The sequence below is a fragment of the Schistocerca americana genome, chromosome 7 (assembly GCF_021461395.2).
Source record: "Schistocerca americana isolate TAMUIC-IGC-003095 chromosome 7, iqSchAmer2.1, whole genome shotgun sequence".
In the NCBI taxonomy this organism is placed as follows: Eukaryota; Metazoa; Arthropoda; class Insecta; order Orthoptera; family Acrididae; genus Schistocerca; species Schistocerca americana.
Genome location: NC_060125.1, coordinates 142135283 through 142159885, shown reverse-complemented (window position 1 = coordinate 142159885; position 24603 = coordinate 142135283). Strand labels below are relative to the sequence as shown.

The following is a 24603-nucleotide window of genomic DNA, read 5'->3' as shown; positions in this document are numbered from 1 at the left end:
GCAGAAGCTGCGGAACGGACAGTACTGCATAGAACTGAATTTAGGGACTGGGATGATTTCGTTAAGCAGTATAAACAAAATTATTGGTCAAGAGGAAAACAACAACAGTTAACTTTAGAGTTCTTAGACCCTCCTCCATATTCTAAACGGTGGGGAGATTATAGGAATTATTTCGAATGGCATTTAAACCGTGCTAAATTAATTGAAGAACCAATTATTGAAAGTTGTCTAATACGAGTCCTAATTAGTAGGTTACCATATTATGTAAAGGAAAGAATGATAGAAAGGGAATGGTCACAACCTTGTGAATTATTAGGATATTTAGAACAGTTAGATATACTTAATAGAGAACGGGAAGACGAGAAATTTAGATTTGGTAGAAATGACAATCCTCGAAATAATAATAATTCAGAACCATGAAAATGTAACAACAACAATCATAGCCGGTTTTGTTATACAAAACAGCAATCTAAAGATAAAGAGAGCCAACAAAATCGTGGTAATAACTCTAAAATGCGAAAATTACACAATAATGATAATGAGATAAATCATCCTCAAGTAATTAATGAAGGTCAAGTTGTAGGTGACGTTATCATAGAAAGTTCAGAAAACTAGTAAAGTCCTTTAATACGGGGCAACTAAAGGGAACTGTTAGTCAAGTTTATACAAGACCCAATTGCAATTTATCATTAAGCTGCCAAAAGGAAGGTGATTGGCAACAAGATTTACTTCAGGAAGACAATCAGATAAGGGAGAATATAACTTATAAACCCGTTATTAAAGGTTATATTAAAGATACCGAAGCAAATATTATAATAGATTCAGGTAGCGAAGTAAGTATTTTATCTAAAGAATTATTTCAACTTAAAAGAAAGTATTGGAATTTCCCATCCTTACCTGTAACTGGGGTGAAAATTATAGGAGTTACTGGTAAAAGAATTCAAAATATTACTGAGGAAGTTTATTTAGCTTTTGAAATTTCTAAACAATTAATTGCTCACTCTGTACTTGTCGTAGCCAACTTAAATGTGGCCATAATTTTAGGTATAGTTTGGCTGTGTAAATATAAAGCTATATTAAATTTTAAAGACTCTTCCTTAATCATCCATAAGGAGGCATGTGCTTTTAAAGTGAGGTTTTCTGATAATCGAGTACCTGAAAATCGCTACGAATCCTTACAGATTAAGTACACACAGACCATGAACCTATTAATAGATTCTAGTGATCTTGAATATGAAGTATACCGATGTGAGGCTGGTAATAGTATCAAAATCGAAGTGAAAGAAAAATGTTATTCTACGAATTGTCTATCCGAACAAGAAAAGGAAGAGTTGGAATCTTTGTTGTTAGAATTTAGAGCCGTCTTCTCAGATGAACCGGGGAGAATTAAAGATTACGTTTGTAAACTTAAGATTAAAGATCAAAAACCATTCTTTAAGAAACCTTATCCTATTCCAGTACAATTCAAAGAACCGGCTAGCAGAGAAATAAGTAAGATGCTAGAACAAAATATTATCGAACGATCATGTAGTGCTTTTAACAGTCCTTTGTGGGTAGTTAAGAAAGCTACTGGTGGGGTACGACTGGTTCTGGATGCTCGTGAATTAAACAAAATTATAGAGATGGAAAGAGACAGACCTATTCCTATGGAGGACGTACTTCTTAAGATTGCTGGTTCTCGTTATATTAGTACAATGGATTTAACTGCTGGCTACCATCAAGTAATATTACACCCGGATTCACGGCAATATACGGCTTTTGTTTTTGAAGGCAGATCATATCAGTTTCAAGTTTTACCTTTTGGACTTAATATATTAGTGACAACTTTCATTAGGGCATTAGATTCTGCTTTGGGTCAGCAATTATTACAAAAGATTATTTTATATGTAGATGATATTTTGGTAGCCACTAAAACGTGGGAAGAACACGTAACGATATTACGGGAATTGTTTGACCATTTAATTGACAGAGGAATTACTTTAAAATTATCTAAGTCTTACTTCGGAAAGGAGGAAGTGAGATTTTTGGGGCATATACTGGACAGTAAAGGTATTAGGCCAGACCCAGCACGTATTGAAGCTAGAAATCGGAAACAACTGAAATCATTCTTAGGAACGGTAGGATTTCTGAGAAGATTTCTTCCAGGGCAGGATGTTGTTAATCCTAAATTACTGGATTTATTAAAAGAGAAATCAGTATGGCTCAGGGGAAAAGAGGAAGAGGAAGTTTTTAATAAGATAAATGGAGCGTTAACAGAAGCCAAAATGTTATACCATCCAGATTTCAATCAGGACTTTTGTATGTGTACGGATGCCTCTGATTATGGTGTGTCTTGCATAATATTCCAAGATGATCTGACCAATGAAAAGGGATTATATCAGCCTATTGGATTCGCTAGTAGAACTTTAAATAAACATGAAAGAAATTATTTTGTAACCGAGATGGAAGCTCTTGCAGTGGTATGGGGTTTTCAAAGATTTAGAGGATTATTAATGGGAAGAAAAACAATTGTATATACTGATCATCAGACTTTAACCTTTTTGAACAATTGTCGGTTACTTCACCGTAGATTATTACGTTGGGTATTATGCTTGCAAGAATTTCAGTATGAAATTAGGTATATAAAAGGATCTCAAAATGTAGTTTCGGATGCTTTGTCGAGACTTCCAGTAGGAATGGAGAATATTAACATTGCAGAAGAACCAGGAACAAATTACCATGTTTATTTCCTTTTAACTCAGGAGAACGAACGTAAAGTTACATGGATAGTAACTGCTATTAGATGCAATCAAAGAAATGACAATCAATATTGGGACCTTATACAAAACCTTAATAATGGGGATGAAACAGTTAACACCCGGGGTGTGTGGTTATATTTCAACAACTTGTTGTATTGGAAAGCACAGAGGGAACACCAGAGATGGAAAATCTGCATTCCGAAAACTGTTGTGTACGAATTAATTACTTATATTCATGAAGGTAACGGGCATTTTGGAATTCATGAATGTATTAAACATCTAATGAAGTATTATTATTTCAAAAATATGTCCCGTATTGTGAGAAGTATTATTAGGGCTTGTGAAACCTGTCAAAAGACTAAAGTTAATAACAAATCTAAGCATTATAAATTATATGCTGTAATTCCTCGAGGTCTGTGGGATGTACTGTCATTAGATCTTTTTGGCCCTCTGCCTCGTAGTTCAGCAGAGTTTACTTATGTGTTTGTTGCAATGGAATGTTGGTCCAAACATGTGAAGCTATATACTTTGAAACGAGTGAATACCGCAAGCGTTATACGCTGTCTTACCCGAAATTACTTTGTTAACTGCGGCATTTCTAAACAACTTATGTCTGACAACGGTACTGCCTTTATTAGTCAAAAGTTTCAAGATATGATAAAACAATATGGAATCAAACATATCTTAATTTCGAAATATCACCCTCAAAGTAATTTAGTAGAAAGAGTCATGAAAGAATTAAGACGATTATGTAGAACTTTTTGTGCACATAAACATACTCGGTGGGCCAAACTAATGCCTGAATTCGAAAAGATATTAAATGAATTGCCTCATCTAACGACTGGGTTTATCACCTACAGAAATTTTAGGCAAACGAATTATAAGTCAGCCTTTACTAGCTGCTCTACCTCGGCCACCAGTAAATGAGATCCAACAATGCATCCCAGACGAAAAAGTTTGCGAACAGATTGTTAAAAATGCTGAATGGAGAATTAAAAGTTATAATCAACATGCTATAGAACCCTCATTTCAGGTAGGAGATCTTGTATTAGTACGATCTCATCCTAAAAGTTCCAAGATCAATAAGGAATGTAGAAAATTCTTCTTTATCTTTGGAGGTCCATATGTTGTACATAAGATTGTACATCCCAAAACGTTACTTCTTATGGAACCTTCATCAGGTGTAATGAAAGGATTATACAGTGTCGATCAAATGAAACCCTTCATTCCTAAATGAGTTAATATTTAGTATATGTTACATACGGAAGAGCGTTCATAGTTTATTCATGTGACGTTTTTCGTGATAGTTACGTGTTATTTTTAAAGAAATGACAGGAAGCTTAAACAAGTGTTCTACAATAATCTACCGGTGCTTTAAAAAGGGAAAGATACCTAAAAGGGGATTTATATGGAAGAAAATTTTGTTATTAGGTCAGAAGGAATTTTGTATATTTTATATTTACTCGGATAGTAGGAACCAAAGGGGATGGTTAATAATTTTAGGGACCATGGGCGTCCAGAGCTGAATGGCTCACGAGAACATAGCAGAGTGCCTTTAATAGAGATTTGTGATAGTGTTAATATAGAACACACCAAACGGGGCTCTCTCGCTTGTTTCTCCTAAATAAATTGCCATTACCCAACAAAGTGTCCGAAGATAAAGAAACCCGTGCCGAGATCCTGAAGAAAGTTTTGCTTGATTTCTTCTTGACCTCAGGCATAAATAAAGCATTGGGGAAAAGAATGAAGTAAAGTAAATACTACTATTAGTTATTGTGAGAAACTTATTAGTAATACACATTTTTGGAAAGAATAACTCTAGTAAATGAATAAAACTGAAACTAACCTATCACAATTTGAACGCTCTATCCTAATGTAACAACGTTAAAGAACGTACTAAATTATTAATTAGTAGCAACTATTAAATGAGAAGGAGTAATCTCCGTATATTCGGCTGTGAATTACCATAACTGGACAATTGAAAGTGAATGACAAATAGTCACAACAATATTGTCATAAAATGACTGAATATATCTAAGAGCAAGGACTTTAGATTACGGAAAATGTGAGAAAAATGTACAATATTAACAGTTAAATATTGTAGATAGAGGAAGTTTCATTTTCGGTTAAAACCTGACAAACTGAGCTTGTGGGTTGGGTATGTAGTGGGACATGAAATTGAAGCATCACCCATCCACCAGTGTCAGTCCAGTTTGCAGGTGAATATAAATTTAATTTAGTTTTTGTTTATGTATGTTTTGTAATATTTGTAATGGTTGTAAATTATCTAAAGTTTTGTATTTATTTTTTATGTTTCATGTATGGAGAGGGCGGCGCAACGAACAGAGACAGCATCTTCACTGCCGGGACCAGAGAGAAAATTGCTGGCCACTATACGTCGCGGGTCGACAGCCAAAGAGCAACAGAAGATCCTGAAACCGAGTTTTTGCGTCGTGCTTCTAAAAATTAATAAAAATAAGAATTTGTAATGTTTCTATAAGAATGACGTCATAGAAAGTTAATCATGTTGTAAATGTTCAGTTCTGTCTTGTCAAGGCTCAGGTTCACGTCTATATGTAGGAAGATAATAAACTAGTGGATGCTCCTAAAGTTTAAATACGTGTTCCGAGAATTTATTTATGAAGAATTATGTTACGTAATTTATGTGACAAGATTATTAATTTTTGACAACGTTCATCGCGAGTTTGAATCTCGAAAGTTTATTCAATGTGGTTCTAACATTTATTAAAGCAGATCACTTGCATTAATATAATTTCTGAGAAGAAACAATCGACATCTAAATTGAAAAAAGTTTACGCAAACCAATTGGACTGAGTGACGTAATTCTGCGCATACGACTCAAATGATGATGTCTTAATTACAGTTTCGTTCAAGAACCATTCAGAGACAAATTTTAAAAAGAGTTTAAATAATTTTGAAGTATGTTGTAACTGACGTAGGTGACGAAGTCTGCACATGGTCATATGTCAAATGAAAATCATTTAAACGAAACTTACGTCGTTACACTACACGTTCCAAAGCGATATGACATGGAACGAACATGTAACGATCGTAGTGGAGAAGACGAATGGTCTACTTCGGTTTATTAGGATAAAATTCGGAAAAATGTGGTTGTCTGTGACCCATTCTTATGAACTGTTCGAGTGTTTGGAATCCGCATCACGTCAGATTAAAGGAAGACATCGAAGCATTCACAGACAAGCGCCTATATTTGTTACCGGTAGGTTCGATCAACACCAAAGTACTGTGGAGAAGCTTTGGGAGCTCCCATAGTAATCTCTAGAGGATAGGCCACGTTCTTTTCGAGGAACACTATTGAGAAAATCGAGAGAACCGCATTTGAATCTGACTGCATGGCGATTCTTCTGCCGCAAACGTAATTTCCCTAAGGATCACAAACATAAGGCGAGAGAAATTAGAATTCGTGCGGATACATATAGACAGTCGTTTTGCACTTGCTCTGTCTGCGAGTGGAAGAGATGAGGTAAGGACTAGCAGAGGTACAGCGTAGACTCCGCCACGCACTGTACTTGTATACAGAAGTAACTCACGTAGTAACTGTGCCATGCACTAAACAAAATTGTGGGTATGGAACACAATACCAATGGAAAAGAGACGTAAAATATCTTAATGAGATACATGAATACCATGTTCAGTGTATGTCTCAGCACACAGCAGTGATAGCACGCTAGTTAGTTTCGTTTCAATAATACGTACTGGGGTCAAAATAACATCATTCTTTCGCATTGAAGATGGAAAAGACAGTCACATTTGATTTTTATGTGTTTGTTTATATAGCATGGAAACTCTCATTTCCAGAGTGTGGATTTTTGTTTACATCATTAGGTATTCAGGAACTCTAACCGGAACAGAAATTTGTAGATCAAATTTAGTACCACGCTGTATAGATGACTGATAATAATATGTTACTTGGACTATAAATATCATACCTACGTAGAAATAAGATACCATTACAGAGCGAGGTGGTGCAGTGCTTAGTAAGCTGGACTCGCATTCGGGAGAGCAACAGTTCCAACCCGCGTCCGACAATCCAGATTGAGGTTTTCCGTGATTTATCCGTCCACGAAAATACTGAGATGTCTCCTTTGAATGTGCACGGCCTATTTCCTTCCCCATCCTTGAAAAAGTCCAGCATTGTGGCACCTCGATGGCGACGGAACGTTAAACGCTATCTTACTTCCTCCTTCCTACGATATCATTATCACAGATAACCTCTCACACCGACGGAACGTTAAACGCAATCTTCCTTCCTCCTTCCTACGACATCACTGTCATAGATAACCTCTCGGCGTGGCAAATATATAAACCTGATTGGTCTTAATTAGAGTTCCATATTTAGCAAGTGTAACTATATTAACGAGCCATAATTTGTGTATTAGAGGACACTGCATATTTAGCCAATAAGCATTCTGCTAATGGTTTAATAACGACAACAGAGTTCCTTGACCTTCTCGTCCTTCTGGAGTCGATGTCGTTGGTAGGTGTACGGTTTTAAACAGTTAAAGTGTCAGGACAGTTGCCACGATGAAGAAGGGTTTGCCGGGCTCGGATAATACAGCTGAACCTGACGACGTGAGTACTGCCCTCGCGCTACCTGGAGTCAGACGCCATGTGGGGGCGCCCGCCTGGGGCAGAAATGGCGGCACAAAGGGGGCTGCGGTCGAGCGCAGCCTCCCCACTTCAGTTGCTGTTTGCAGTTTCACTGCCAGCCTGCTCTCTGCATTCCCACCCTCCGCATCACCGTTTCCGCGAGCATCACCGACTTCTGGACCCTCAGTGATGTCATCATCAGTGCCACAGGTATCGCCTGTTTCATTTGAGACTTCTTCTGCAGCAGCGAGCGGCGCGCAGTGCGCCACGTACAACACGCCAGCGTCGGAAGCTTATCGCCCACAGCGTGGCAGGCAAGGACAGCGACTAGTAAGTATTTCACAATGTGCTATGACCCCTACCGTTATCCTATCTTATTAGCAGGAATATCTTGCTGAGCAGGGTATAAAACCGTTTCTCTCCTCCTTTCATACTTACGGGGATACAATTATGGCAGCAATCACAGCAGTTCACCTTCTCTATACAGTAGTTAATTAATAACATAAAATACATAACTTGATTATATACCAGCTGACAACAGCTGAATGATCACCCTCAATTTTGTGCCTATTAGGATTGGCCAGTGATATATCAAAAGGCGTAACTTGGATGAGTGAAACACCTACGTGTCACTACATACTCAATATTCATGAAATCAAAACTCCTTTAGTTTCTTCAAATCAAACATGGGAGTCATTACATTAATTAATCTTATCTATGTCATTATCTGGGTAGCTGCAGTAGACAATAATTGTTAGGACTAAGATGTAAGACAGATATAACATAATTAATTGATAGCATTTATTACATAAGTGGACTGTGTATCAGCCGATGAAACCAAATACAATCGAACATCAATGCAGAACTGGTCCATCTTACCTCAGTCAACCTGAACAGGATAACTGTTCTAAATTGTACTAAGCGCCTACCTAATGATATTGATACCAAAATATCTTTTATTCACTTGCAATACATATATAACAGTCATCGTTTTACTTAAAATATCGAAGTCCTTAAGTGTTAGTAACATGGCCCAAGGGACATTAGTATAATTAGCCCTGCATTGTGGCAAATATGACAGTAACTTTGTCAAAGTACTTTGAGTTATTAAGGTCTCTCTGTACGTTAAGTATCTTTTACGACGGGTTTTCAGATTGTTATACATCTCTGCCTCTTTAAGAAGATTAATCTGAAAACCCTTTTCCACTTCATAAAATATTTTGATGTTTTTTCAGTGTTCCCTATTGTATTTTCTTCTATTTTAAGGTTATCACCTAAAATGTATGGTTGATGATATCGAAGTCCTTAAGTGTTAGTAACGTGGCACAAGGGACATTAGTGTCATTAGCCCTGCACTGTGGCAAAGACGACAGTAACGTTGTCAAAGTACTTTGTGTTACTAAGGACTCTCTGTAAGTTAAGTATCTTTTATGATGGGTTTTCAGATTGTTATACATCTCTGCCTCTTTAAGAAGATTAATCTGAATACCCTTTTCCACTTCATAAAATATATTGATGATTTTTCAGTGTTCCCTATTGTATTTTCTTCCATTTTAAGGTGATCACCCAAAACAGACTTATGACTGGGATTACAATGTACCTTAAATTTTATGTTAAGCTTCCTTCCTGTTAGTCTATGTATACCTGGTGGCACAGGCCACAAGTGATTATTTACACTCTTGAGCTATCATAGACTGGTAAAAATATATTCTTCAATAGTGAAGTTAATATTAGAATTTAGCTCATGGAATTTACTATGTAGTTTTTGAATCTCTCTTGCACTACCAGTGGTTACTGATTGTCACAATGTGACAAGAACTGTTAATGTTTCAAATTTTTGTACTTTCGTTGTCAGCATCCTTTTAGTTGTTTACTCTTCATGTGATGAAAAGTTATGTATGTATGGATATTTGGTAAATAATTAAGGCAATTGATCAGAATAATAAGCCAGATGCAGATGACCAGACCTGATAATTATCTAAATTTCAAGAATTGTGGAATCTTATGCCTAAAAGGTGCCTGACAATTCCTTCTTTCAAATTCATAGCATCTTTATTCAGATTAACATACCATTATTTAGTAACATTTGTGATGAAATAGCAACCAATTAAATGACCTTAAATGTATGGTTGATGATATCTGATCCAATACTATGCTGTTTCTCTGATAAAATATACATAAACAAGTCAAGCACTGTGTTATAACATAGCTGGATAAATTAAAACAATAACTAAGCAGGAATTCCAGCTGAGAACTATTAAGCAAATACTATTGTGACTATGGCTGGTGCCATACTTTGATTTTCTGAAGGTCTATTGGTAAATAATGTGATGATTTGTAATTACGCTATGTACATGTGGCATTGCTGAAAATTGATAGCCTTTCCTTATAACTCTAGATAAGTGTCATGTTAAACAAAGAACTAGAGTAAAGGTTAGATCTACTGATGTTAAGCACTTGTAATGACCATTAATCCATGTATCAAGTCTCTGTATGTATAAAAACGATTTACTTGCAGTGTTGGTTAAACTGAGGTGTATCTACCTGTATTCCTACTAAACTGTATAGTAACCATAACATGCAGATGGTTTGCAACTGAGTTATTAGTGTTGTAACATAATATATGTATTTTGAGTAATCTGTAATTGAAATGTTAATTTTGTAACCTAATGGATCCCCTTCAGACTGTTATTCATTAGATTTGTATAGCGCCATGTCCATAAAATATTTCATTGAAAGTGATTCCCACTTTTTCTAAATGAATATCAAGGTCAGCAATCGTGTATCTAAGAACCTCAAGAAATATTGTAAAAAGAAATGCCTTAAGCACAAATTAAAAGCAAAACATAGATAAGGAAACGATCCTCTGTAGACTGAAGAATCAAGAAGTGTGTGTTGTAGATATGGCTACTGATATTGTAGATAAATGTTTTGACTTTGAACAGTAAGTAATCAGACAGGCATGATAAGAAAATTAACAAACAGGCAGAGTTATGTAATACCCTGGACACATTTATTGACCCTGGTATTACTTTTTATGATATCATTGTGAACTTGTCAAATATGAATGTACTTAGCAAAGGCTTTAAGTTTAATGTTTCGACCAGGTTTAGAAAGAAAAATGTATAATAAATGATAGTTCACTCTAATCTGACAGTTGGTTGAATCAGAGGTTCAAGAACTGAGGTAAAATATGATAGTGTGGAAAGTAGCTAACGTCATGAAAGAGATTGTAACAGTTGGCAAAAGGCAAAGGTTTCACAAAAGTGACCTCCATATTATCGGTACAGTCAGTAACGAATTAAATGTGGTACAGTCATTAAATTTCAATGTAGACTAAGGCAGTTCCCTTGTTATCCTTACTAAATCCCATATATAAGTAAAATAATTTTTCTAGGAAATAATCAAATATTTTAGATTCCTAAAGCTCCCACTGGTACATACAGTGACTGACATTCAAACGAAAATGTTTGTAGGTATCAACTCAAGTGCTCATAAACTTAGAATTAATCCAGAAATACATAATATTGCGGTTCCCATTAAACCAATTTTCAATTACATCGATTGCACAGGTTACCATGTAAGTCGAGAATTGAATAAGATAACTACTAAAAACTACAGATTCACAAATAGTCACATGTTAAAAAATGCAGAACTGTTGGAGTTCACCTTAGAGGTTACAATCCCAACAGTTGGTAAATTCTTAACATTAGAGCTAAGCAATCCAGATGCAAATGTACCAGTTGAAGAAACAATTAACATCATCAAAAATAATCGACTAACATACAAAGAGGTGAATAACCACCTAATTGTAGAGTTGTATAAACTACTCAGGATTGTTTTGACTCAAAATTAATTTGTATTCAGTTTGATCTTCTGCAGATAGCCAGATGGTTTAGCAATTAGTAATTGCTCAGCAGGGACACTAGAAAACATTTTCATGGATGATTTTCGAAATAAATTATTTCACTGAACAAGAAATGATGAATAATGGGATTATCTATTACAAAAGCTTCATTGATGATATGATCATACTTCTTACTTCGAGTACAACATAGATTGAAAACGTAAGCAGTAACTTAAATGAGCTACTTGCTGATAGTAACTGCGTTATCTAGGAAGAAGAATATCTTCATTTGAAGACATCCAAACTTAATGGAAAGCATACCTAAAACTCACAATCACAGATGCAATCATACATGTGTCTTCATGTCATCCCATATGCTTTGAAGCGTGCACATTTCATGCCATGATGACAGGACCATTTGATTACCCTCATCTAGAAGAGAGTATAGGCAATGAACACAATGTTTTACGACATGTAGCTGTGGACAATGGGTCTGACTTTATGTCAGTAGACAAGATGTACAAGAAAGAGATTTTATTAAAAGAGAAGAGCAGAAAACAAGTGATGAGGCTACAGAAAATAAAAAATAAAGGAAACCCTAGGTTTGTAATCACGAAATATTTAGTAAAAAATCCCATATAAAATGGCACAGATTTTCTGAAGTAGTATTGTTAAGGTGGTTTTCCAAATAAATAACGAGGTAAGGAAAATGGTGACTCACAAAATAGAGAAAGAAGATGTATATGATAGATCACAGGTGTATAAATTCACCTGTGGTCTACTTGACGATGTATACATAGACAAACAAGAAGGAAGCTTGCGATAAGATTCAAATAATCTCTAATCCCTGTCATGCAGCTGCTTTGAGTGACCACCTTAAAACACATGAACTTACAATAGGGCACACTAAAGAAAACATGAAAACCTTGTATAAACTAAAAGACATATTGTTATGGAGGTAGAGATATATGCTAATCAAAAAGCCCACAGGAAAACATGAAAGATCTTAAGAATACAAAGTCCTTTAGTAACTTTTCTGATGTTTTTGCCAAAATATCCATGTAATTCCACATATTGGCTATGGTCAATTTAGGAATTGAAACAGCTGTTCATTTTGGCAATTGAGAAGCTGTATTTTTCCTTTTATTCGGCACAGCACCCTAATAGAGAGAAATGGCGATGAGTGCAATTGTTTGACCACAGCCACAGCCATAAATATGAGATTCAGAAACCACACAATAAATTCCATGAGCTAAATAAAAATATAATCTTCACTATTGAAGTAACAGAATATATTTCTATCAGTTTATGACAGCTCAAGAGTGTAAAAAACCACCTGTGGCCTGTGTGACCAGGTATACATAGACCAACAAGAAGGAAACTTAAAATAATATTTAAAGAACATTGTAATCCCAGTCATAAATCAGCTTTGAGGACCACATTTAAAAAAACAGGAAAATACAATGGGGAACACTGAAAAAACATGGAAATATTTGAAGCAGTGGAAAAAGGCATTCAAATTAACCTTCTTATGGAGGCAGAGATGTATAACAATCTGAAAACCCATCCTAAAAGATACTTAATGTACAAAGACCCTAACAACACAAAGTACTTTGACAACTTTATTGTTGAGTTTGCCACAATGTAGGGGAAAATTATACCAATGCCCCTTATGCCATGTTATAAGTTAAGACTACATAGTTTGTGTTGAGTCCTCCTGGTCACTTTAAGTATGATTCAAGGTACACATAGATGTTTTCTAAAACTTACTAATATGGTAGGATAAAACCTTTCAGGAATTTATCATGATCTTCGCTGTAGACATTGTATATATCATTTTGTGCTGCGAACTATGTTTCTGGATGATCCTGTCAATGCTTCAGTGCTGCATTATATTTTCTGATGTTGTGGAGTGAACTGAAATATTAAGTGGAAATTGGCAGATGAATGTGCTATTAAAAGCCATTTGAAGAACTTTATATTGAGTATCGAACTTCTGACTGTGTGTCATTCCTTATTCACCAGAGTTAAAAAATGTAGAATGTATGATGGCATCACTGATTAGGTCACAGATAGCCAGAAGGGATCATTAAGAACAGTGACAATAAAGAGGTACCAACTGAGCTGAAGAGTGCAAATAACATTTTAGGTATTCTGCAAATAAACTAATGTAACCATTGACATAAATTTATTTGTGTGTAAGTTTTTGATAATGTTGAACACATTCATTGCTTGTGTTGAGGCAGTATTTTATATGTTGCAAATATTCATTAATGTGAATGTCATTGCCCTGGAGTTTTGGCACTGTTGGTCTTATAATTACTATAATTGTCATTATCCTGGGGTTTTGGCACTGTTGGCCTTATAATTACTATAATTGTCATTATGCCGGAGTTTTGGCACTGTTGGTCTTATAATTACCATAAATGTCATGAAAAATTTAGTGTTTATTAAGGATGTGATGATCGATTGATACCACAATTCAAAATCGAAAGTTTTTGTTATGTTATATGTAATTAGTAATTGTGACTTTATTTAACATTGTACTAGCAGCCCTTACAAAAATTTTCATGTTGAGATATAAATACTAGATGATCACTGAGAAATAGTGCATTGTCACACATGAGAATGGGCCATACTTTGAATGAAGTTGCGATCTTCACCATTAAAATGGAGGGCACTCACTATAGAGATACGCTCACCATATGAATCAGTCATGATCTATGGCACTCCCACATGACTAATACTGCAGACACTCCAGACAGGGTGAGGTATAGCTGCCAAAATGTTTATTGAAATGTTAATACTAGGAGTGACTTCCAGTGGTTAGTGCACTGCAGACGTCCTACATTGCCATGGCTGGAGAAGATATCATGTAGGACTGAAATCTAAGCCATTCTTCTGTCTGAGATCTCCACAATCATGTTTTCCTTCGCAGGCACAACATATTTGGTACTGCACTCCATGATTCCATTTGTGAACAATGATTAACAAGAGTTGAAGACACAGTTCATTCTAGAAAGAGCTTCTTAAGAGCATTCTAAGCCCCATCCCTGCATCATTTTCTGCACAAACAATGCTGTAAACAATGTCATTAACTTCCACTCATTCGACAGCAGACTGATATTAAAGGTTTATTGTATTATTCTGTTTGGTGCTTAAGAACAAATTCAGGAGGAGAGCTACAGAAAGTTCTGTTTTTAAAAAAATTAGTTTCATTTGTAGATATTTGTGTTCTTTACCATCATCCTAGATTGTTATTTATACTGTATTCATACTGTCTGTTACATTCAAAAGATCGTAATTTACAGTGTATTCAAGTACTTTGTTTATGACTGCCTATAAGGTTAATGTGTCCTCCTGAGTAACTAAATTTATACTAATATTGTCTCGATATCGATTATAGACACCCACCCACATGCATACAGTCACACACACATACACATACACACACACACACACACACACACACACACACACACGCACACACACACACACACATACACACATACACACACAAATATACATATATATATATATATATATATATATATATATATATATATATATATGTGTGTGTGTGTGTGTGTGTGTGTGTGTGTGTGTGTGTGTGTGTGTGTGTGTCTGTGTGTGTGTGTGTGTGTGTGTGTGTGCGTGTGTGTGTGTGATTTCAGAAGCATAGCATTCTGCTAAGTATTCACTTAAAATGGATGATGAGTGCTCTTGAGAGATCCGGTTTCTCCAAAAGAGAGATGTTGGAAGTAACATTGTTGAGATGGTAATGCTGCCATACAATTTATACTCTTTTTAGGAAATGTTATTAAGTGAGAGAACAGTTATTTAAAATAATGATGTTCTGTTGTTATTTACCCATAACCATATACATTTCTATTACAGTACCAGTTCATTAAATGTTAGTGTAGTTACTCAACAATTACTGTGTTTGTTTTAGGTGCATCCAGTAGGTTAAGTTATCACTTCTGGAATGCTCTCCACCCTGCAAAAGAGCATTCGAGATTTGCTATAAATGCAAGGGGAGTTTGATGAAACCCATTTGTTAAAATGTCAATGTTCAATTTATTCATTCTTACATAAATTCTGGCTCACAAGCCCGTTTAGAAGCTTTTCCTGTCAGAACAATCGATTGCTTTATTCATTCCAGTGATGGCACGTCAACAATTTATACCTTGCAGATAGTGTGTATGGACCAGTCACAGAACTGCATGTGCAGTGTCATGTGTTTGTGGGTTTTATTTTATAGTGAACAAAGTGTTGTCTTAGTGTTTCGATCTTCTCATATCACAATTCCGCATGTTCTGTTCTGGACGACTAGTGTTGCAACTTGCTCATGAACTCTAGTTACCTGAATTGACATTACATTCTGATGGCTTCAGTGCGAACAGTAACTGGGTTGGCCGCCGTTGAGGACCGATCGGCATTATGGTGAAGTTCCAGGAAGCTTTTCGCAGTTTGGTATACTACTCTGTATTCAATGTTCCAGGTCCTTAAGTAGACCTTATTTTGTTTTCAGACTTAACTTGCTTTGCTCAAAGAGATATGTTTTGAGCCATGTCCATGGTATAGTATTTGATTCTCATACGTCTACCAGTATAGTCGGAGGTGATGACTACATCACATTACCGCTAATTCAAAGGCGTTCTTCACTGCCGATATGTTTCAAATTTCTCTTTGTACAGTTTCTCACATATTGTGGCTTTGTCTATCACATGGTCTACTAAACGGCTTGTGTAATCCTCCATTTGTTATTGCTTTAGCATTGAGTATTGGTAATAGGTAATTTAGTTAAAATGTGTATCATTTATGTTCCTTCCCCAGTCACTTTTGATGTAAATGCTAAATTTCTACTGTACACATGATTTATTATTCACTCTGGAGTCTGTATTTAATTCGTACACGAATTTTACTGTTAACTCTGCCTTCAACAGGACTATTAGTTCATGTGAAGTAAAAGTGCAATCAGCAGAAGGTGTCCCAAACAGCAGTCAGCAGAAGATCGTTGAAATCTTTGGATACATCTCAGAAAGTAAGTAGTGTTGCTGAGACTCTGAGACAACTTGTTTTCGAGATTATATCTGACATAATGATTATATTTCACGTCTTGGGCACACATCTCTTGACTATCAGATTGAGGCTCACATCCTCACTGGCCTTGGTCTACATACATGTCGTATGTAGTATACATTCGCTGAACAAAGCTACAAAACTTTGAGAAGCAACTGTGTCCCTAAATTCGTTCCAGTATTCATTCATGCCCACACTTGTTTCAGTTGCAAAATTTAACTATTTTGTACTACATATGTTTATAGAAATGTGCTCAAATAGCGTTATCCTTACGTATTGAGCTGAGTTTGGACAAAGATTAAGAGGCATATACCCGTGAAACACTAAAATCAAAATTCTCATTCTGCCTCTATATTTGACATGCAACAGCTTGCTGCAGTCATGTCTATAGTTACTACTAAGATGTCGTTTCTTGTGTCTTCACAACCACTGACCCAATAAGACACAGGTGTAAGTACCCTAGCGTTCTATACTGTAGATCATCATTCCTGAAGAATAAATACAATCTGCCTTCACTTCACAGTGCAAAGTACACAGATAATGATATAAAGCTTGTAGTATAATATCGGACCGAATATATCGTTTACGCCCGAAAACTGGAACACTTACAAGATTTTGGAACTTTTGCAACTTTTTTCCATATTTAGTTATTACCTGTGTGTGCACTTGATCTTACATCTATAGAACAATGAGTAATAGACACATATGTTTGCCACAAAGTACAGTGGTGCTTTATTTTCTCCACATGAGTGCACGGTACAGTACAGTGGGAGCAGCTCCAGACTGCACCTCTGCAGTGTGGCGCTCCCTAAGCAACAGCGACTACTTGCTGTGTGCAGCTCTGCGGGCGGCGCCTGACCTGGCATGGGGTCTGCTTCCAGCTCTGGACGCAATGTGTCGGCTGCCTGCACGTGCATGTTTCATGTGGCCGGCCCGGGCGTGAGCACCTGCTCAACAATAAACGAAGAATATGATGTTCTTGTGGCACCTGCATACCCTCCTGTCTCATCAGAAAATGTTAGTCGGCTGAACAGCAACTTCTGTCTTCAGTTGACACAGATAAAAACCTTAAATTTGATAAGTATGTAACACATTGAAGAATTGGATCACACACAACTTGTTTTTCTAACTGATTTCCTTTGGAGTAATTGCTGCTTCAAATATCAAGATCACTGCCTAAGCTATAACTTTCAGTTGTAGCATATCCAGCTGTACACAGTGTGGCTTTAAGTGGATATTTTACACTATAGTGATTTGATATATACAGGGTGATTTTCATTAATGTTTAAAAACTCTCAAAGTGGTGTATATGACTATGAGACAAGAAATTTAATACAAAATACATGGAGCCCCAAATGTCAGTAAATATCCTAAATGTGGTTGACGAATGTTGAACATGTTACATGACCAGTTCATGTACCTCCCCACACATTCAGTGGTAGTGGTAAGTACTAAACACTGCTGTGCTAGCGTAGTACTTTTTCCTAATGGTAAATATATTCATTAAGTCTTGTAGTGCCACTACCATGAGCACTACCGTATCACATTGGATAATGCAAGAATAAACGCAGAATAACCATGTGGAGCAAAGTGTAGAAGTGCCACTACAGTGTGGGTGGGATAGACTGATCTACCCGCTGCACTTGCGCTAAGGTATGTATCCCCTGGTACCATCACATGTTCAACATTTGTCATCCACTGGGGTTGGGAATTTCCTGACATTTGCGACCATATGTGTCTCATGTCAAATTACTTATCTCAGAGTCATCTACGTCACTTTTGGTTTCATAAACAGTAATATGAATCGCCCTGTATCTTTATAATTTGGATGAAGCACAAGCAGGTATAAGCTATGTACCTGTGATAACTTCAACTCCATCATTGCTAAACATACCTCCTTGTAGAGGTCGGAAGTATGCACACATCTTAAGCTGTAAGATTTATGGCATTTTTATGCTAAAATGTAATTTCTGTGACTTGCTCTTGAGATGACTCCTGAGACATGTTAAAGCGCTCAAAAAAATGTGGCAAGAAGACAGCTTGCAATCTCCCTGATGAGCAATATGAATTTTCGAAACATATGATTAACGTTTAACCATATTTCAGTGAATTTTCAACTATTTTTCTAAATTTGTGTGTTGGCACATACGTATTGTCCTACTAGAAAGAGTATTTACAGTAATTTTCTTTCTGATCTAAAAGAAGGATTAAATGACCAGTAACTAAATGGTTAGCTCAAAAAAGTATAGGATGTGTTGCTCAAAAGACGACATGTTCCTCCAAATTAGAAAACTCTTAGATTGATTTCTGAGTACTTGCGATTCTACATCCTAATTCTAAAACTACTTTCTGCTTTATGAGGCTTGTTTCATTAAGGTGTTGCATTCAGTTACACTGTGATAATATTTTAATGTTGTATGTATTAAAAATACTTACATATCACAACAAAAATTAAAATCCGGCTTAAAGATTCTAGTTAATCAGCAGGATCAGAAACACATTCCTTATACTCTTCCTTAAAAGAATGACATTAAAAAATGTCGAAAAAGCAGTTTTTGTCTTATACGTTTGTCTATAACAGCGACAGTACTTTAGTGGTTCTCTAGTAATCATTACCCTTGTAATCAAGTAACTGGTCTGCTGATTGTGTCTTGTGCAAACTATTCTTGTAGGTTAATAACGTAACACAAATACCAACATAAAAAACAAATAAAATGCAGCGAGTAATGGTATCGTCTTTGTTAGTTCTTTCATAATGTTGCAGGTACTGGATGCCAACATACTATCACTGGTTCTCATGAGAGAAGTAAGAGACTTTAGGAGTTGGTTTTACATCTTACTGTTAATATCATATCCTGTTCAGCAAGTGTCATTTGTGTAGAATTTTATGACAAAAACTTTGTAAAACCCCTCATACAAGATTTATTGAAATGTGGTATTTGAACATTATTTTCTTAAGCCATTTGAGTATTAGCTATCTTCAACATACAATAGGTAATTCCCCTTTTGGGGTCGATGTAAATCAATTTGGCCTTAAGCAGGATCCGCATTTAGCAAATATAACTGTTTTAACGAGCCATACAACCACAGTGAAAGAACATAGAGGTTGAATGTAGCAGTATATTTAATGTATTCAGTAATGGTATAAAAATAAAAACAAAGGTCCTTGAACCACCTGTCTCGTCTAGAGAAGAATGCCTTCAGCTCTTAAAGTGTCAGAATAATGTACATTATCAACTAGGGACTTAAACCTACAAGAAAGTACACATAGACTCGCAGTCTACACCATAACCTGATGCAGCGAATGCTACGCCGTGCAGTCTGCCCGCCTCAGCTGCTGTTTACCTTTGGCTGCCCGCCTGCTCTCTCCACTTACACCCTCCTCATCACCGCTGTCGACGGCGTCGTCGTCTGCTGAGCCGTCGGTGCCGTCGTCATCAGCGTCTGTGTTCTCGGCTGCTTCATCCACCGGTTCCTCTTCATCGTCTGCAACAGCGAACGGCGTGCAGTACGCCACGAGTAACACTCCAGCGATCAGCAGGACAAGGGACGCCTTCATGGCTGCAGTGTCTTCTACTACGTTGGATGCCTCAATACAAGTGCCATTAGTGAGCACACCGACCTCCTCTTATACGGCGTGTCGGACTCTTATCTCCCAAATTGTGGCACGCAAGGACAGCTACTTAGTGTGTACTTCAAAAGCGCGATTGGCCATATCGTCGTCATAACTTACTGCCACAAATATCTTGGGGGACTTGGTATGAAACCTCGATGCTGAAGGTTATACGAGACGGAGGAAAATTGTAAGCAATTGTAAGCAACTTGAATGCTGGATGTCTCTCCTTCGCATGGGAAGTGCATACAACAGCACTGACTTAGAATAACGACTAATTTAAAAACGCGTAGGACTTTCATCTACTGTTAATCTGTTCATTGTTCTCGTTGCCTTACGCAACAATTGTCCTTATTTAGCTAAAACCGTAGAATGTTTTCCCATCATCCTCCGATATCTTATGTTGAAAATCGGCATCTCTTTGTACCAATAACTAACAATAATCTTTGAATTTGTTGATCATGAAGCATAAGTTTGTCTTATGCAACCTATGCACTTGTTAAGAGTTTCCCTAAATTCTCTTTACCATAGATCATTACAGGTAGGTAGACTGTGAACCCCAACATAGACGTTTGGTGCCATGCAACTACATTCCACATTAGTGATTTTCTTTCAGTTCTTTCATCGTTTCTCCCATTCAGACAAAAATAGCAACAGTGAGAACCATTAGGCAGTTATCACCTCCACATCAGCATCTACATCCATACTCCGCAAACCACCTGACGGTGTGTGGCGGCGAGAACGTTGAGTACCTCTATTGGTTTCTCCTCCTATTCCAGTCTCGTATTGTTCGTGGAAGAAAAGATTGTCGGTATGTCTCCGTGTGGTCTCTAATCTCTGTGATTTTATCCTCATAGTCTCTTCACGAAATATACGTAGGAGGGAGCAATATACTGCCTGACTCCTCAGTGAAGGTATGTCTTCGAAACTTCAACAAAAGCCCGTACCGAGCTACTGAACGTCTCTCTTGCAGAGTCTTCCACTGGAGTTTATCCAGTAACGCTTTCCTTTGACGAAGTCCGCTGCTCTCCGTTGGATCTTCTCTCTCTCTTCTATCAACCCTATCTGGTATGGATCCCACACTGGTGAGCTGTATTCAAGCAGTGGGAGAACAAGTTTCTGTAAGCTACTTCCTTTGTTTTCGGACTGCATTTCCTTGGGATTCTTCCAATGAATCTCAGTCTGGCATCTGCTTTACCGACTATTAACTTTTCATGGTCACTCGAGTTTAAATCACTCTTAATGCCTACACCTAGATAATTTATGGAATTAACTGCTTCCAGTTGTAGCTAAAAGATAAAGGATCCTTCTTTCTGTGTATTCGCAGTACATTGCACTTGTCTACATTTAAACTCATTGCCATTCCCTGCACCATGCGTCAATTCGTTGCAGATCCTCCTGGATTTCAGTACAATTTTCCATTGTTACAACCTCTCGATATACTACAGCATCATCCGCAAAAAGCCTCAGTGAAATTACAATGTTGTCCACAAGGTCATTTATATATATTCTGAATAGCAACGGTCCTACGACACTCCCCTTCGACACACCTGAATCACTCTTACTTCGGATGACTCCTCTCCATTGAGAATGACATGCGGCGTTCTGTTATCTAGGAACTCTTCAATCCAATCACACAACTGGTCTGATAGTCCATATTCTCTTACTTTGTTCATTAAACGACTGTGAGGAACTGTATCAAACGCCTTGCGGAAGTCAAGAATCACGGCATCTACCTGGGAACCTGTGTCTATGGCCCTCTGAGTCTCGTGGGCGAATAGCGCGAGCTGGGTTTCACACGATCGTCTTTTTCGAAATCCGTGCTGATTACTACAGAGTAGATTTCTAGTGTCCAGAAAAGTCATATCGAAGATAATACGTGTTCCAAAACTCTACAACTGATCAACTTTAGAGATATAGGTCTATAGTTGTGTTCGACGTCCCTGCTTGAAAACGGTACGCTACGCTCTTCCAGAGACCTACGGTACACCGTTGCAAGAAGGGGCAAGTTCCTTCGCGTACTCTGTGTAAAATCGAACTGGTATCCCATCAGGTTCAGAAGCCTTTCCTCTTTTGAGTGATTTTATTTGTTTTTCTATCCCTCTGTCATCTATTTCGATATCTACCATTTTGTCATCTGTGCTACAATCTACAGAAGGAACTACAGTGCAGTGTTCCTTTGTGAAACAACTTTGGAAAAGACATTTACTATTTAGGTCTTTAGTCTGTCATCCTCTGTTTCAGTACCATTTTGGTCACAGAGTGTCTGGACATTTTGTTTTGATCCACCTACCGCTTTGACATAAGACCAAAATTTCTTAGTCTTCCATTTATCTTTCTTTATTAGTCACGCTTTTTGTGTATGGACTGACCCAAATTCGATGGGGTACACCACGTCTCTCCAGTCCGATATTTATCAAACTTTGAGCCGTTGTTCATCACATAGTGAGTATTAATAATTAAACTTTCTTTCCATCCTGAACTGATACCCATTTTCAACATCATTATGACGCGTGATCCCTACACGGGGACTGATGAGCATAGATGTTAAGTCCCATAGTGCTCAGAGCCAGCTGTGATCCCTACAGACACTGCTACATTCTTATATACGTTGTGGCTCGGAAGCAAACTGACTCCAAAGGCATTCTTCACGAACGAATGACAGCAATGAAGCAAGTTGCGTAAAAGATAACTTCTTATTATCTTCTGAATTTAACAGGGGTAACGTCTTTTTTAAAAAAGTAAATAGCTCTGTATGAAATACACAGGTCAACCACCACACAACAGCACAGGTTAGTGAAAGGTTGCATCTATCTGTGAAATGAAAATACAGGCTTATAAAAGAAGCAGTTTATATCCCTTAACGATCATTCAAGTGGGAAAACTTTCAACAGGATAGAATACCGGAAAATTGTAACGAAAAGTAAACTCGGAAATCAAACGTTCTTCACAGATACAAACTGTATCCCGCAATTCTAAAAAGTAACTGCAGTCATCAGTTGACGTTACGACTAACTATGCAAAGTTAACATATACTACGCCCCCAAACTACCAACGGAAAAGTATTGCTAACCGGACCTCACCAGATAAACGCCCATTTCTCGATTGCGTGCTCACCGTCTGTGAGCGGAGGTCAGTAGCGTACTCGCCCCTATTATCACGTGCAGACCGCGAGCATGCCAGCATGACCATCGTTCATGGAGGCAGGGGGGAGAGTGTCTAAAACTGTAGTTCTAATTTCCCTCTGAGGTTATGGAGAAGTTCCACGTCATCCAGCAATGGCGGTAATGATCCCGAGCGCTGTATAATCTCTAGACAAGTTTTGCCGCTATCGCGACCACCTCCCCAGTGAAATTACAAGATTTCGGCAGATCATCAGCAAGAGTGAATCTTTTTGCCTATTTTGTAGGGGAGTTGAGCATGAGCAAAAGTCAACTGCCGTGCAATTCACGTTCCATAACACCCACTGAGACAGTCTTGCGATTCCCACAGAGAACTTCCGACCACCATTTGCTATTAGTGAAGGAGACATTCCCCTATGTAGGCATCGCACCTTAGCAAGAGGGCTTTCTCCCATTATGTAAACGTGCCGGCATTTAGTCGGACGAACCAACGTGCTTGGTGGATGCACTGGCCACATTTATGGCTGTGGCCATGGTGAAATAATTGCGCCCATGCGTGATTTAGAGAGCTATTAGGGCGCTGTGCCGAATAAACGGAAAAATACAGCTTCTCACTTTCCGAAATGAACAGCTTTTTCAATTCCTAAATTGACCATAGCCAATATGTGGAATTACATGTGTATTATGGCGTTGTATACACAATTTTGTGTAACGAACTATCTTTCTGGATGATCCTGTCAATGCTTCAATGCTGCATTATGTTTTGCGATCTTGTGGAGTAAACTCAAATATTTAGTGGAAATTGGTGACCAGTTCTGATAATTACCTAATTTTCAAGAATAGTAGAATCTTATACCTAACAGGTGCCTGACAAATCAAATTAACATACCAGTCCTTCTTTCACATTCATAGCACCTTTATTCAGATTAACATACCATTATTTAGTAACATTTGTGATGTAATAGTAACCAAATAAATGACCTTAAAAGTATAGTTAACGATGTTTGATCCATAACCATGCTGTTTCTCTGTTAAATTATACGTGAACATATCATACACTGTGTTATCACATAGCTTGATAAATTAAGACAATAACTAGGCAAGTATTCCAGCTGAGAACTATTAAGCAAATATTGCTATGACTTGGGCTGGTGACATACTTTGATACTCCAGAGGTCAAATGTTAAACAATGTGATGATCTGTAACTACCCTGTATACACATGGCACTGCTGAACGTTGATGGGCTTTCAATATAACTCTAGATAAGTGACATATTAAACAAAGAACTAGAGTAATGGTTAGATCTACTTACGTTAAGCACTTAGAATGACTATTAAACAATGTATCAGGTCTTTGCATATTTAAAAGGGATTTACTTTCAGTGTTGGCTAAACTGAGGTGTGACTGCCTGTGTTTCTACTAACACTGTACAGTAACCATAAAGTGCAGATGGCAAGTGAACTATTAGTGTTGTAATATAATGGATATATTTGAATGATCTGTTATTAAAATGTTGTAATATGATGGATCCCCCATGAGTTTGTTATTATGTATGATCTTAACGGCAG

General features: G+C 37.2%; 1 protein-coding gene across 1 annotated transcript; it reads right to left on the bottom strand.

Annotated features, from left to right (window-relative positions):
• Positions 1 to 17005: 17005 nt before the first annotated feature.
• Positions 17006 to 19900, bottom strand: LOC124621825. The gene is made up of 2 exons (XM_047147264.1): positions 19645 to 19900; positions 17006 to 17246 (listed from the first exon to the last, which is right to left on the bottom strand). The coding sequence occupies exons 1-2, from the start codon at positions 19856 to 19858 to the stop codon at positions 17122 to 17124; spliced, it is 339 nt and encodes a 112-aa protein (XP_047003220.1). The 5' UTR covers positions 19859 to 19900; the 3' UTR covers positions 17006 to 17121.
• Positions 19901 to 24603: the final 4703 nt, after the last annotated feature.

Excerpts from the sequence above, each read along its gene's own strand:
- LOC124621825 (XM_047147264.1), bottom strand. The coding sequence starts at position 19,858 with ATGAAGGCGTCCCTTGTCCTGCTGATCGCTGGAGTGTTACTCGTGGCG. Across the intron at positions 17,247-19,644 it reads GAGCAGGCGGGCAGCCAAAG|GTGCTCACGCCCGGGCCGGC; the intron begins GTAAACAGCAGC and ends ATTGTTGAGCAG.